The 15,465-nt window shown below is 35.7% G+C and overlaps 1 protein-coding gene across 4 annotated transcripts in view; it reads left to right on the top strand.

Annotated features, from left to right (window-relative positions):
• chn (charlatan) overlaps nt 1-15,465 on the top strand; it is a 103,741-nt gene that overhangs the window by 70,119 nt on the left and 18,157 nt on the right. For all 4 annotated transcript variants that reach the window (XM_067771509.1, XM_067771508.1, XM_067771510.1 and 1 more), the window contains exons 2-3: nt 11,512-11,762; nt 11,953-12,410. In XM_067771509.1, the coding sequence (XP_067627610.1) occupies nt 11,580-11,762; nt 11,953-12,410 (641 nt within the window). In that variant the 5' untranslated portion in view covers nt 11,512-11,579. The remainder of the gene's footprint in view (nt 1-11,511; nt 11,763-11,952; nt 12,411-15,465) is intronic.

The following is a 15,465-nucleotide window of genomic DNA, read 5'->3' on the forward strand; positions in this document are numbered from 1 at the left end:
CTCCGCCTACCACACCGAAGACCGTGGGTTCACACCCCGGACAAAGGAACATAAAAATTTGAGAAATAAGGTTTTTCAATTAGAGGAAAATTTTCCTAAGCGGGGTCGCCCCTCGGCACTGTTCGGCAAGCACTCCGAGTGTATTTCTGCCATGAAAAGATCTCAGTGAAAACTCATCGGCCTTGCAAATGTCGCAACATAGGTACTTTCGTACAAAGCTGTCGCAACAACTCTTTTTTGTTCATTTGACTACTAAAACGGTCAATTACGAATCAACGATTTGTGCGCAGTTGATTCAACATCTTGTTGCGATGGATAAAAATTGACAGAAATTTCGGTTGAATTTACCCGTATTTCGGTTGATTTTACCAGTATTTTTCTTTCAGTGTAAGGATGTGACCAATCATCAGGCTCTTAACAGCCTCTGAATCAGAGCCGTATCATATCCAAGGCTCATAGTAGCTGTACACACATTTTGTGAAATCATTGGGAGTGATAATCTAACTAAAACCAACCACAAAAGCAGGAGAGAATATACATTTCTTGAATTCATCCGTTTCCTTGCTTAAACCCGCATCAACTCTTTAGACTAAGAATTGGTTTTTTGGAAGATCTTTTGAGGCTACACATTTATAGCCATTTTTAAAGGATTATTTAGCAAAAAAACAGATGAAGCTTCACCTTATCTTATGTTCACAAAATTTTGGGTTAATTTTTTTTAACGCGCGCTTTGTTTTTAACCCTTTGAGAGCCATATAAAAATTTGTTCACTGAAAGAAATGGGGCTAGTAAAATCAACAAATCTGTTCTGTTATTGTTGACTTAACGGAGATTCGGTGAAATTGATCGAATTACGGTTAATTCGACCGAGTTCTTTGTCAAGCGAACAAATTAGTTTAGTAATTTCAACAGAAGACAAATTGTCGCTCTTAAGTTAACAAAATTCTGTAAAATTGACAGATTCCTAATCAATCTAACTGATTTTTCTGTTAACACACTGATATCACTGGTCATTTCAACAGCGAGTAACAGTCAATACATGAGCAAATTTCAAAGAGAATATTACGCTCACTGCGCTCTCTACTTTGTACTTATGACGATGGTGCCACTTGTTAAAAAAAAACACCAAAATAAGAAAACCACCAAATCGAAGAAACACACAAAATGGGAAAACAATAAAAAACTAGTTTTTCAGTTATCAATTCAAAACGAAAAACCCTTTTTTGAATTTACTGTGCAAAAAATTATGATATACCGGGACACCTATTTATCGGGTACAATTTTGCAACTTCTCCTCCAAGCGAAATGCAAAATTGCGCCCGCTTGTTGCAAAAGTTTTGTTTGAACGAACAGGATTTTTCCAAAGTCAGTAACATTTTGTTCAAGTTTTTACGAATTTTCAATCACTATTATCTAATAAGATAATAAAAAAAACATCCTTTTTTAATGCTGATGTTTCCGACAATATAAAAGTTTGAGTTGTTTTGTAATCGTTTCAACTTAAATGTTACGAAAATTAAACTTGCCGAATTACATGTAAAGTTACTCCAGTGGTGAATTACCTTCTGCGATTTGATTCTTTACTTTTCTATAACTTACAAGTTCTCTATTTAAAATGTTATGTCAAACATTTATACTACAAGTTTTGTTCGAAACAGTCAAGTGTGGCAACTACATGCGAGAGAAGAAATTGAGAATAAGCTGAGCTGCAACTGAAAGAATTGAGAAACAGTTTTGTGACTACTGTTTTCATTTCTATTTGCAAAGCGAAGTGCAAAACTATAAATTAAATAAATTATAAAATATCAAATTTGGTGAAAGTGTGTTTAATAAAACAAAATAATAAAGTGTATAATGTTTAATGTGTGCCAGCATATTTGATGTGCGCCCAAATGAAGTTCGGTTAGCAAGTGCCACCGTGGTGTAATGGTAGCATGCTCGGCCTACCACACCGAATGCCCGGCGTTCACACCCCGGGCAAAGCAACATCAAAATTTTAGAAATAAGGTTTTTCAATTAGAAGAAAATTTTTCTAAGCGGAGTCGCCCCTCGGCAGTGTTTGGCAAGCACTCCGAGTGTATTTCTGCCATGAAAAGCTCTTAGTGAAACCTCGCAGATGCCGTTTGGAGTCGGCATAAAACAAGTAGGTCCCGCCCCGCCAATTGGTAGGAAAAATTAAGAAGGAGCACTACGCAAATTGGAAGAGAAGCTCGGCCTTAGATGTCTTCGGAGGTTGTCGCGCTTTACATTTTTTTTTTTTTTTTGTCTCAACAACTTTTTTTGTTCATTTGACTACTAAAACGGTCAATTACGAATCAACGATTTGTGCGCAGTTGATTCAACATCTTGTTGCGATGGATAAAAATTGACAGACATTTCAGTTGAATTGACCCGTATTTCGGTTGATTTTAGTAGTCTTTTTCTTTCAGTGTTCAAAAAAATTTTTTTTATTATTTTAGGGCTGCCAGCTTTTCGGCTTTTTAAAAACCACTATCGACATCATTTAACCACCTACAAAATAAAATCGCTCTTAAAATGATTGCGTATTTCAATCAAAGCAATTGTTGGTCAAGTCATTAATAACTGTCTAATCAATTACTTATTTCTTCATTACAAAATACAAATTATCCCACAGTCAGCAAATTGCTTGGGTCCAGTTTTTTACATACATAAGTGTTTGTGATTAAAATAAAAATAATAAAAAATTCAAATAAAAATCCACCCACCTCAACCTACTCAGACGCACCGCACGAAGCGCAGCAGCAGCGGCAGCAACGGCAACAGATGAATGATCTTGACTTTTGTTTGCACCGCCACTCGAAATGCCACAAAACACCCAACCATTGTAAATAAATAAAAAAAAACATAAAAATAGAAAAACTACACCAATAAAATAACAAACAGTCAGACGGAATAGTTGTCGTGACAGTTAGTCAGTTAGTTGGGCATAAAACATGCGACGCCCTGCTTTCGAGCCACCAAAACACCAAACGCCCCCACATGCTGAGTGAGTAAATGACGCTGCGTCCATATCGTTGTCGTCATACAGAATTGCTGAATAGGCAGTCTAAAGACCGGAATATGAGCAAATAAGTATTTGAAAAATTTTTTTTTGTAAAATAAGTCTGAAAGAAAACGTGAAATAGGGGACATTTCAAAAAGCACAAACGCGTGCCCGGGGGAGGGAGACGTAGCCCACACTAAGAAGGAAACAAATAAATAGCACTTTGGGTAATGTAAAACGAATTACAGCAACAAGCAGCAAATTTGTTGGTTTTATATGTGAGGGAGAACGCGTTTTTTTTGCTGTTGCACGTATAAACATACATACATATGTATGTTACAACAAGGTATTAAAAAAGTTTTATTTGCATGACCAATAAACTGATACCAAAATGAAGACAATGTCGCCAAAGTGGGCGACAACTGCGCCACACCACATAAGACCATATGCAATATCGGTGACTTATATACGCCTGTTGTATTGTGGTATAAGTTTACAACAAACATAGCCTTTGCTTGTTTGCTAATTCGTGTGCTCATTTCCTCCTATAGGTGATGGTGGGTGCAATGAGTTAGCTGCGAAAATGTGGTAAGCGCAGTGAGGTACCTAATTTTATAAAGTTTTTTTTTTAATTTTTTTTTTAGGTGCTGTGCACACTTTACGTCTACTCTTTTTTTGTTGGACATTCGTGTCACCTGAAAATAAAATTGGCGCGTTTCTTGTTCTCTCATTTTTGTGTTTTATAGTTGTGGTTTTTTATATGCCTCAACTTTTTTTGTAAACGCATATCCACCCACTTATACAGCAGCCGACGTTTATGTATCTATGTGATCTATCGAACTCATTGTTGTTGTAACGATCAAGGCACTCCCCGAAGGTTTTTGGGAGTGTTATCGATTTTGATGGTTCTTTGTCGGATAAAGATGCGGTACGTTCCGGTAAAATGCACTATTAAGGTACTAGCCCAATCATCTCGGGAACAATTTAATATAACCACATTGTACCTTCTAGACCATCCCATCCCTCAACCATTATGAACTTGGGGTCGCCAGAGCCTATCAAACGTTCAGTCTGTTCACTTAGAAATCTAATGATGTTTAGAGTTTCGATTGTTTCTTGAAATAGGCTCTAGTTTGTCAAAACCAGTCTACATAGCTTACTTACTTAATTTGCGCTTAGCCGTTTAAACGCTTATACAACAAGACGCGCCAGTAGCTTCTTGGCTCTGCCAACTAGCGCCAATTGGTCACACCAAGGGAGCTTAAATCGTTTTCCACCTGGTCCTTTCAGCGGAGTGGGAGCCGCCATCTTCCTCTGCTTTCATAGGCTTTTTCTGATAAAAATACTTTCTTAGCCGGAGCGTCATCTTTCATTCGCATAACATGGCCTAGCCAGCGCAGCCGCTGCGTTTTAATTCGTTGGAATATGTTGATGTCTTCGTAAAACCCGTACAGCTCATCATTAAATCTTTTTCCGTACTAGCCCCCGAAAACGCGTAGAGGTCCATAAATCTTTCGAAGAACTTTTCTCTGAAACACTCCCAGAGCCGCTTCATCTGCTGTTGTCATTGTCCATGCTTCTGCATCATATAGCAGTACGGGTACGAATAGTGACTTGTAGAGCATGGTTTTTGTTTTCCTAAAGAGGACTTTAATTTTCAAATGCCTACCTAATACAAAGTAACATTTACTGGCAAGAGTGATTTTTCGCTGGATTTCAGTCTACGTAAGAGATGATATTAGAAGTAATTCCTTAGTTTTAATTTCATCGGTTGTTTGGAAGATTCTCCTTTATTCGCTGTCAGTTCGATAACTCCCTATTACACCCCAACTCAGCAAACATTTGAGAAACACGCTATATCAATGAGCCCAGGCAATGGCTCGCTTGACTCCGTATGGCTCTCAACAACATCACTTTGGCTCCGGCTAGCTCCTAAAAACAACTAAATCGATTTCGGTGGGATAAAGTAGAAAATAATCACAGCATGTTTTGACATTCAAATTTGAATTGCGACAAGACAATCGCTCGACATTCATTCACTTTGGCTCCGGCTGGCTCCCAACTACAACCAAATTGATTTAAGTGGAATAACACGCTAAGTGATACTGCAAGCTTTGAAATGTCACTTAATCAAACAAACGGAACGAAGGTCGATCAACATAAATTCATTGCTGGCCGGTTTTGTTCTTTTTGTATCATATTTCAGCACGAAACCAATTTTGCTCGAATTATTTGAAATGAAGTGATTTCACCAAAATCTTAAAAACCGATTGTTTTTGAGGGTTGCTATTTATTTGAAAGTGTAAGAATTATTAACTTGGCTTAAAACTTACAACGGACTAAAGCAATTAAAATTGTCTCACATAAGGGACAACGCACTCAAAGGGTTAAATATTAAAATTAATAAAAAATATATCACAATCTCCGCTTTTTGTACTCCCAACCATTGCGGTTTCTTTCAATGGCCGTTCTCCTCCTCTGTGACTCATTTCTTGGCGGTGCATTACAAAGCTCTACTCGCGTAAAAGTCACAAAAACAACAAAATAAACATTGCACAGTATAGTTAAGCATAAATTGGGAAAATATTGCGGGCAATCGTTATAAATAAAAAACACACACAAAAGAGCTAAAAACTATGCGCCTAAAGTCGCAAGAACAACTTGAAAGGTTGCCCAACAAAGGTGGATTTCGAAATTTACGCAATGACTGTTGACCATTGACAATTTGTCTTGTGGGTTTATGGTACGCAAAGTAATGGTGACTACTTTCATGTGGTCGTCATCGCTGTCCATCCATTGATTGGCTGATTGCCCGCAATAAAGGTTTGGGACGAGGATGTGGTGTCTGTTTGTTGTATTTTTTTTTATTGAATTCTGCAAAAGAAGTTTTTAGTTATGAGTCTTTGGGTTTTCGATTCCATGAAGGCGAAAGCAATGTGGGAAGAAGGGAAGTTATGATAGAGTCCTCGAAGGAAAGATATGGAACTTTGATCTTCATGTTACACAAAAATACATAAAAAGTTGGAAAAAGCATAAAAATGAACAAAGACGGTAGAAGAACAAGAAGATGAAGGCATAATCCCATATAGATATAAGATAAAGATGAATTTTGAGTTTGGAATGAGAGGAGGACGAATGTGATTACCAATTCTAAGATAGAGGTGTGGTAAAGATGAATCAGAAAATACAAATGGAATAAGGAATTGTTCGCAAATAAAGATAATATGAAGACGCGCTAAATCTATAAAACAAGGAGACCAAGAAAACGATGGCAATGGTGAGATGAATAGAAGGAGATAGATGGAGACGGAATCAAAAACAAATTTAGAGGCCAAGAGAAAAATGAAGACAAAGATAGCGACAAGGCCAACGGAAACAAAGATGAAGATTAAAACAAAGGAAAACAATAAAAGAAAGATTAAACAGAGGCGAAGATTAAAGCAAAGATGAATAACAGCGATTACAATTAAAACAGAGATTATGATTAAAACAAGCTTGAAGATGAAATAAGATGAAGATGAAGTTAAAGACAAAGATGCAGATAAAGTTAAAAATGTAGTAAAAGAAAAATAAAGATAAATATGATATGAAAACAAAAATAAAGATGAAAACAAAACTTAATCCAAAGTTAAGATAGGATGGAAATAAAGATGAAGATTAGATGTGAATATAAGATCAAAGTAAAAGTGAAGATAAAGACGGAGATGAAGATAAATACCCAAAGAAAAGTAAAGATAAATAACAGAATAAGAATAAAGACAAATACAAACATAGGCCTTAAGATGAAAGTAATGATAAAATCAAAGATTAAGAAAGAGATGAAAAAATGTAAAGATAGGAGAAAAATAATTAGATAAATATAAAAATAAAGTTAAAGACATAGATTAAGATAAATATAAAGATGAACGTGAAATATATAATAAAGATAAAGGTAAGATAAATATACAGATAAAGAGAAGATAAAGATGGTGACAACAAATAAATATAGATGAGAGAAGGGTAAAGAGGGAGGTAAAAACTAAGTAAAACAAAAATTAAAGAAAAGATACAAATGAATAGACATAAAGATAATGAAAAAGTAAAGGATAATTATTAAGATAAAGATAGACAAATTCCGGTGCAGAAACATATGAAGCCGAAGATAAAGATACAGATGAAGATAAAGATAAAGAAAGTTGAAGATAATGGTAAAGATAAAGATATAGATGCATATACATGTACAGGTAAAGAAAAGAAGATGCGGATGAAGATGAAGATCTGGATAAAGATGATGAAAAAAAATTATAGATTAACGGGCTATAGGCTTCCTGACTTTAGGCACTGTAGCCTTCTTACCGAGCTCGACTTTATCCCTGACAGGACGGACTATTGTGTGCCGATAACTGATCCCTGTGCAACCTTAACCCCAGCCATTCCTCCGAGAGAGGATTGGCAAGGGACCAGTTTACTTATTCACACATGGCGAAGTTCGACGGAAAGGCTGGTGGAGGGGTTTTTGTCACGAGCTAAATGTAAGCCGCACGTTTAAATTGGCTGATCACTGCCTCATCTTCCAAGCTGACGTTGCCGCGGTTAAGCATGCGGTGGATGAAACGCTACGCAGTGGTACTACGGTTAGGGAATTTAACATCTACTCTAATAGCCAAGCGGCTATCAAGGCCTTGACCCCAACTATAGTGCGATCGATGGTGGTTTGGGAATGCTTGACTTTGCTTGCGATTGCATCAAACTATTTGCTGTTTAAGATTATATGGGCCCCAGGCCATAGACATATTCCCTGCAGCTGTCAAGGATGTGTGTAGGATGATGGGGTGGAATCATCGAGCCTTTTTATGCTTGACTGCCCAGCTGTTGCCAGAACCAGGCACAAATATTTCGCTCTCGACTCACTTAGATCTCCGGAGATATCACTGCTATGCAACGACTCTTTAAGTAGCTATAACTTACGTCACCGTTATTTTATGTGGTATTACGATTTACAACGGACCTCCATGCTGTCCAAGTGAGCTTCCCCTACCAGGGCAGCTACCACCTATAAAAAGTAAGTTAAAGTTAAAGAAAAGATAAAAATGAAGATAAATATAGTAACAAAGATGAAGATCGTTACTTTATCCATTTCCTTAGTATTCTGAAATCATTTCACATTCCTATATTATGCGAGGAGCATTTAGTGTCTATTTACTTTCAAAATCAATCAATAATCCCGAAATTTAAAAGATTTTTGTCTCGAACTTTTCAAACCGAATTGAATTGGCATAAATTGCGATCCATTTCATATGAAAATATTTACACAATGCGCTTTGCGCTGCTTTTAGTACTTCGTACCATCATCAGTGCACCTTTTGGGTGGGTGTCAATACAACGCGAACAACAACAACAATTAAAACATACACTTTGTATCAGATCAACTCGTTAGGCAGGCAAGTAAGCAGACATTCAAGGCGATACGCTACAGTCAAGCAACTTAATGAATGATGACTCAACATAATTGTGTTTGTAGGTGTCCAGCTTCCCGCTAGTTTTATTGTAGTTTTTTTTTGCGTGCGCGAATGTGAGTGCTTTGTCTGTTTGCCTTATCGTAATAAATGCCATCCCAACACCAAACATCACTAGCACCACCACGACGACCAACAGCAGCAATAGCACTCACTACTCACAACCTACCAATAAATACCTCACCCATTTATTTAACGCCAACTGCATTCTTCTGTTTCGTTTTCTCATTTTGTACAGTTTTTTGTTATTGTTGTTATTGTTTTTATATTATTGCCTTGACGTAGCGCATCATGTATCAACGTAGTTATTCCTGGAAATGTCAGTCAGCTGTCGTTGGTAATTTAACTTTTTTTTTGCACAACCACCCGACCGCCCGCCCGTTTACACACCCTCAGCATACTACAAAGTGGCACACGAAATTATATATGCCCTGGCATACACAACCATACATACTTGTATTTATAACTTAATAGGAAAGTTGAAGTGAAGCCAAGGCTAACTGACAAGCCGCAAGCAAAACTGGGCATGGGCAGATGGGGTTCAATTTAGCTTGGCGTTGGCATGACTTGAAAAAAAGCCATTTGTTGTTTACCTACTCACCGAAGGCGGTTGGGAAAAAATAGTGAAAGAGTCGTCCGTCACATAAAGGGCGAGTGAAAAAATGTATACACAGAACGGATGTATGGCTATTTTTCGTACGATCGTTATTAATTTTTTCTTTCTTACGTTCTACTCTCAATATGAAATTTTTTCATAATCTTACCCTTCTGTGTGCTTATTTGCATACATAACACAGTGTTGTACAAAATAACCGCAACTTGAAATATATTTTGAAAACTAAATTTTTGAGGCACATTGGATTGAGGCCACGCAAGGTGTTTAATACCCATAGAAACTACATTTGTGAAGAATTTTTGTTGGCCTCTTCGTTTGCATTTTATATACCAGTGTAGAATTTATCTAGGCTGTTGGCCTTTTTTGTTTAATTTCCTGTAAGCTTAACGCACTAGTGGAGGTCCTAGCTCATATGACCATCAATGGGGGGCGTTCCCTAGAACTCAATGTCCGCTTTGAAAGCTAAGTAGCTGATTATGTGATCTAGTTTCTTACTCGGTGGTCCATTCGAAGCTAAGCCGTCTCATTCTTTTACTGACTATCTGGAAAGTTTCGGTTTCCCAGCACCACCGAACTGATCAGCATTCATATTCGGTAAAGGTGGCCAACTTCAGCCGCGGTACGCATGGTCACTGACCGATATTACAACTGCAACATTGGCTAGAAGCTAATGATCCTTAATCAAACAACTTAAAAGTTGTTAAGCCAACTTTCCTTGATAAAGACACTATGTATTACTAATTTGCAAGTCGACAATGGCCTCAGCAGCTGCTTCGTCTCTTGAAGGTTTATTGGTAGTTTTTACTTGTGTAGTGCTTGGGTACTGATCCAGCCCTTTCACGGCAACGTAGGCCTCGACCTCCTCGTCTTAGAAGTTCTAATTAAAAATTGTTTTTTTAGAGTTTTTTTTCAAAAACTTATTTTAGAATTTTTTCAATAATTGTTTGCGTACTTTCGGATTTACAATTTTTATTACAATTGAAACTGATTGAAAGAAGATCTATGTATTTAAGATTATTTCCAAACTCTGCAATATCGCGATTTAAAACATGTTTTGATTTAAAAAAATTTCGATTAAAGTTGACTTCTTCACAAAATTGGTCAAAGTTTCTTTAAATTTATTTGAAAGAGAACATATATGTAGCTGTAAAGTTTAAAAGAAAAATCGATTTTGGAGTTTCAGTAGGGATTTTGAAATTAACATAAAACATGAAATTAAAAAAAAAAATTATACATTTTTTCGAATTTCAATATTTTTTGTATTTTGTATTTTTAGAGGAAAATTGGATTTACAGATTTTTTTTTGCAAAAAGAAGAAATAACTAAAGTTTTGAAAGATAAATCGATTTTGAAGTTCAGGTACAGATTTTGAAATCAACATAAAAAACTAAATAAATAAAAATTATACAACTTTTCGAATCTTCATATTTTTTAATATATTTTTAAGAGGAACATTTGATTTAGTGATTTTTTTTTTGCAAAGAGAGAAAATAACTAAAGTTTTAAAACAAAAATCTATTTTGGAAAACATGAAATTTAAAAAAAAAATTTATATAATTTTTCGAATTTCAATATATTTTGTATTTTGCATTTTTAGAAGAAAATTTGATTTACTGATTTTTTTCCCAATATCGGGGGGATTTTGAAATGTTACTCTTGTAATGTAAATTTCGATTACACTTCAATTTTTGTTGAAATCTGTGCAACTTTGGTATATTTTTGCAAATTGGAGGACTAAATGTAAATTTTCTGAAGAAAACTCGTGTTTCAAAGTTGCAGCGAGGACTATGAGAATTTCATCATTAAAAAAAAATCTTTTTTTTTGAGTGTTGAGTTTTAAATTAATTGATAAACAAAATTTAGTTTTTTGCAGAGTGCTGAAACTTTTTTAATCAATATTAGAGCTGTTTTTAAAAATCCGTGCGATTTGCAAGTTTTTCAAAAGTTTCGAAAAATTTAAAATTTTTGATGAAATTTGTCAAAGTTTCCCAACTTTTTTTAAAATTTAATCAGAGGCGGCCTTATTTTAATGCATGTAACTCGATTCGAAAGAAATTTCACTCGCATTTGAAACAAACAAAAAAATTTTATAATTTGACAGATTTCGCAAAGCATTTCCTTCCCTATCGAGTTACAAAATAAGGCCCCTGATCTCTACGTAAGAAACTATTTAAATTTGTCAAAAAAACTAATTTAAATTCCTCAAAAAAATAATTTTCGAACACGTCAACATTTTGCGTTACTCATTTATTGCACACCACTGTATGTATATCAACGCATATTCCGATAGTCTTTCTGGTACTAAACCACAACTTCTTTAGCCTCCTCCTTATTGCGGCGGTTTATTTTTTCGGACATATAATTTATTTTTCTTTCACTTTTATCTTCGTTTGCAGTTTGTACGGGCCCGTATTTGTAGTTGTAGCAACCGTATTGTAGCGGAGTACGCAATATACTATAAGCCATGGCAACATTAATACCGTCCTCAAATGTTGAGGCCGCATATGAAGATATGTTTAAAGAAATCACAAGAAAATTATATGGGGAAGAGACCGGAAATGGTTTGCATACATTGGGCACACCGGTTGCGCAGGTGGCGACCACAGGGCCCACAGCGCCCGAAGGCGAACGTTCATTTACAAATTTGGTAAGTTTATAAAAAAATCGCTTGCGGTTGACTCATTGCAATGCGATGCAACACAAGAACACACACAATAATACAAACACAACACCACTTCGCTTTAAAATTTACCATACTCAAAAGCGTCTCTTACTCATTGCATGTTTATCTCTTCTTTTCGTCTTTGTGCTGCACTACCGCACCTTCTTCTCTATAGCAAATCGATCGCAGCGCTGCACCCACCATTGAATATGACAACCAAGCCGCCGTTATTGCCGCTAATGCAGTCAATGCAGCGGCAACAGCTGCCGCTTCGGCTGCAGCGGCAAATGTTGTAATTCAACAACAACCCGAAGGTTCAGTAGTGGTTGCAACAACTAGTGGTAATTTCAAAACGGAAGATCAGTTAAATACAGCATTTGGTTTGGCGGCGTTAATGCAACAGAATGGTTTTGCTACCACCACCGCTACTGGCAATGGTGGTACGGACCAACAACAACAACAGCAGCAGCAGCAACAACAGCAACAGTCGCAACAACAACCACAAATTGTGCAGTGGACAACACAAACGACAACAGGTGGTAAATTGCAGAGCTATACGACTGCCACGCAACAACAGCAGCAGCAGCAACAGCAACAACATCTACAGCAGCAAGTTGGCACATCCAAGTCGAAGTAAGTGAATGAACATAAACCTGTGCTTATTTGAAAATATATTTTGTATGAGATTTTTTTTTACATTAGAGTGGGTCTCAGTTTGTCGAGTAAATATAAAAACCCCAAAGCGAAAGATTATAATCCCGACGCCATACACTCATGGACAAAATAATAGATGTACATAGCTTTGGTTCTCTATCATTACTAGATTTTGCAAATGAAAACAAATTTTGTGTGGTAATAACTTATATTAAATATATGAAAATGATTACAATTAATCTATTTACAAGGAAACTGTATCATAATAAAAAAATTTCGTTGGTCAAAATAATAGGTGTATGAAACTTTTCTTAGAAATTAAAGAACACCATTGAGATATAATTCCTTACTCCACTGTTTTCTTAATAACCGGTATCTACTCCACGTTTAGTATAACTTTGCCTATTCTATTCGGCATGGCTTAAAATACTTTTTGGCATGTTTCCAATGGAATGCTATCCTATTCCAATCCTTCATCTTCTGCCAAAATTACTCGCCGTCAATCTCGGACGTCAATCTTCTCCTAAAGTCACTTCACAAGTTCTCAATCGGGTTGAGGTTAGGGTATTGACCTCGTCATTGCATACATGTGACGATTCCATTCCTGAACCACTCAGATACCAACCGAAAAGAATGGTTTGTATCGTTATCTTGGTGATAACTCAATGTGAGTGGGGTGTTTTCCTCCGCATATGGCAGCCTTACATTCCGCAAAATATCCCTGTACTCCTCAGTGGTCATTGCGGCCTTTATCCAAAATGAAGGACCCGCACCTTACCAAGAAAAAGATCTCTCTACCATTATGTTTCCTCCTCCATGCCTAGTTGTCCTTTTGGTGTATGAAGAAGAAAAATCTTTGCCCTTTGCGCCATGTACTGTACTTTTGGAGTCATTTCCACATAAATTACTCTCGACTTCGACACTGAATAAAATATTTCGCCAGTTTTTTTCTTCAATGGGACCGCACCAATGCTGATGTACTGTGGCAAAAGCTTATCTCTTCTGTATGTGCACCGTAGGGTTGCCAGATTTTATTTCGGGTTCGGATAAACCTCAAATTTGAGACGACATTTGAAAAATAAGAAACACCTATATATTTGTATGGGCAAAGAGGATACATATAATAAGAGACGTCACTCGTACTTGTAGCCAATTGATAAATGTTTTTTTTTCGAGGTAGTCGCTGGTTTTTTTTTTGTGCGAGATGTGCATAAAATGTCTGCATTTGTTTTGGCCTTCCTGTTTGACATAAAGCTAGTAACGTAAGGCCGAATTAAAATGATCGAGAATACCATTGCCAGACGAAATCGTTTAGAGGCGAATCGTTCGTCTGAGCTATCGTTCGGAATACAAAATGAAGCCCTTAAACTTTTTAAACTCATCTATTTATTACACATATTTTTTGAAACAGGCTAACAATTAATATGTTTACTGTGTTTAATGCGGATCTATGGATTCATTTTGCAAACGTTATTTTAAAACAACAATTCCCCATGCAAAATGAATATTTAGGTGTGCGAAATGTCAAACATTGACAATATTCAGAACCACAGTAGGGCTGAATTTTTCTTCTCTACAAAGTTGCATGCAATATGCTAATGACGTGAATACAATCGAAGCCGCAAATATGGCCATGTTTCATATCAGATTATAATTTATTAATTTTGGTATAGTGAAAATGCCGGGACATAACATTTTCCGACGGGACACTTCAAAATTTGTGAAAACTACGGGATGTCCCGGCTAATACTGGACATTTGGCAACGCTAGCGTACCGTGGAGTAAATGGATGAATTGTAATCATTTTCACGTATTTAGTATAAGTTACTAAAGTTATTAATATTACCACAAAAAATTTGTTTTAATTTGCAAAATCTTGTAATGATGGCAACTAAAGCTGTTTACACCTATTTTTTTGTCCATGAGTGTATGTATAAGAACCAATATTTTCCTGTTTTTGTTTTATATAGTTAACCTTAATTTCTAGTAACATTTTATCGTTCAGGAGTTTACAAAAAGGCATTTATTTGTTTAGAAAAATCCGCCTATTACTGATAAGAGCAGCGCTCTGCTTCCATGCATTTAACATACATATTTCCCTTTCATTCAACTTTTAATGCACATAACCTCAAATTTTAGTAAAATATTTTCGTTTTTTTATAATTTATCTGCCCGGACTAAAGCCAGATCCCATGTATGTATGTATATAATATAAAAACACGCCGCTGGTAAACACATTTTGATACACATAACCTCAAATTTTCGTAAAGGTTTTTGATCTTACTTGAACTAAGATCATTGATATGTTAGAAATTCTTAAAATTATGAAAAAACAAATATTTTTGCATAATGCGTGGTTTTCATTGGGTCAAAATGAAATTTTAATACCAAATTTGCCATAAAGTTGGACATTTGTATTTTTACTTATTGGTCGATTTAGTTGTCCTTTGTAGTCAAAACGAACGGCAAACGCATTTGACGTTGTATGACAAGCCGTTTTCATGATAAGGCCAAGTCAACTTTAACTAGTGAAAACCAAGCATAGACTAAATATGTTCAAATCTTTTGTTTTTGATCTCGAAGTTTTAGCAAAATTTGCTAATTAGACAGTCTATTCCAAACTTCTACATAGTTTTTAAGTTCGTCTTGTTTGGTTGAAGTTTTACATAACCTAAATTTATTGTAAAAAAAATTAAAAATTATAAAATGTGTAATGCAGTTTTGCAAGTGGCGAATTGCCACTGTTAGAACAACAGGGATGATATTTAAACATATTTGTGATGCTGTCACACTTTGTTTAATTTTGGTTCAAATTATAAATTACAATTTTCAAAGAAAATTTTTTTTAATTTTTCATACCCTCGAATTATTATAATTAATAACATAACGCGCATAACATGCTATCTGCCGTTGGTAAACACAAAACTTATTTGAAGAGCGCCCTGTCTCGCAACTCAAAAGCTGTCAAATACATACATTTTTTTTAAATGCGAAAGAAATTTTTTTCATATCGAATTACATAATTACATTATAA

Source organism: Eurosta solidaginis, chromosome 3 (assembly GCF_040869045.1).
Source record: "Eurosta solidaginis isolate ZX-2024a chromosome 3, ASM4086904v1, whole genome shotgun sequence".
Classification (NCBI taxonomy): domain Eukaryota; kingdom Metazoa; phylum Arthropoda; class Insecta; order Diptera; family Tephritidae; genus Eurosta; species Eurosta solidaginis.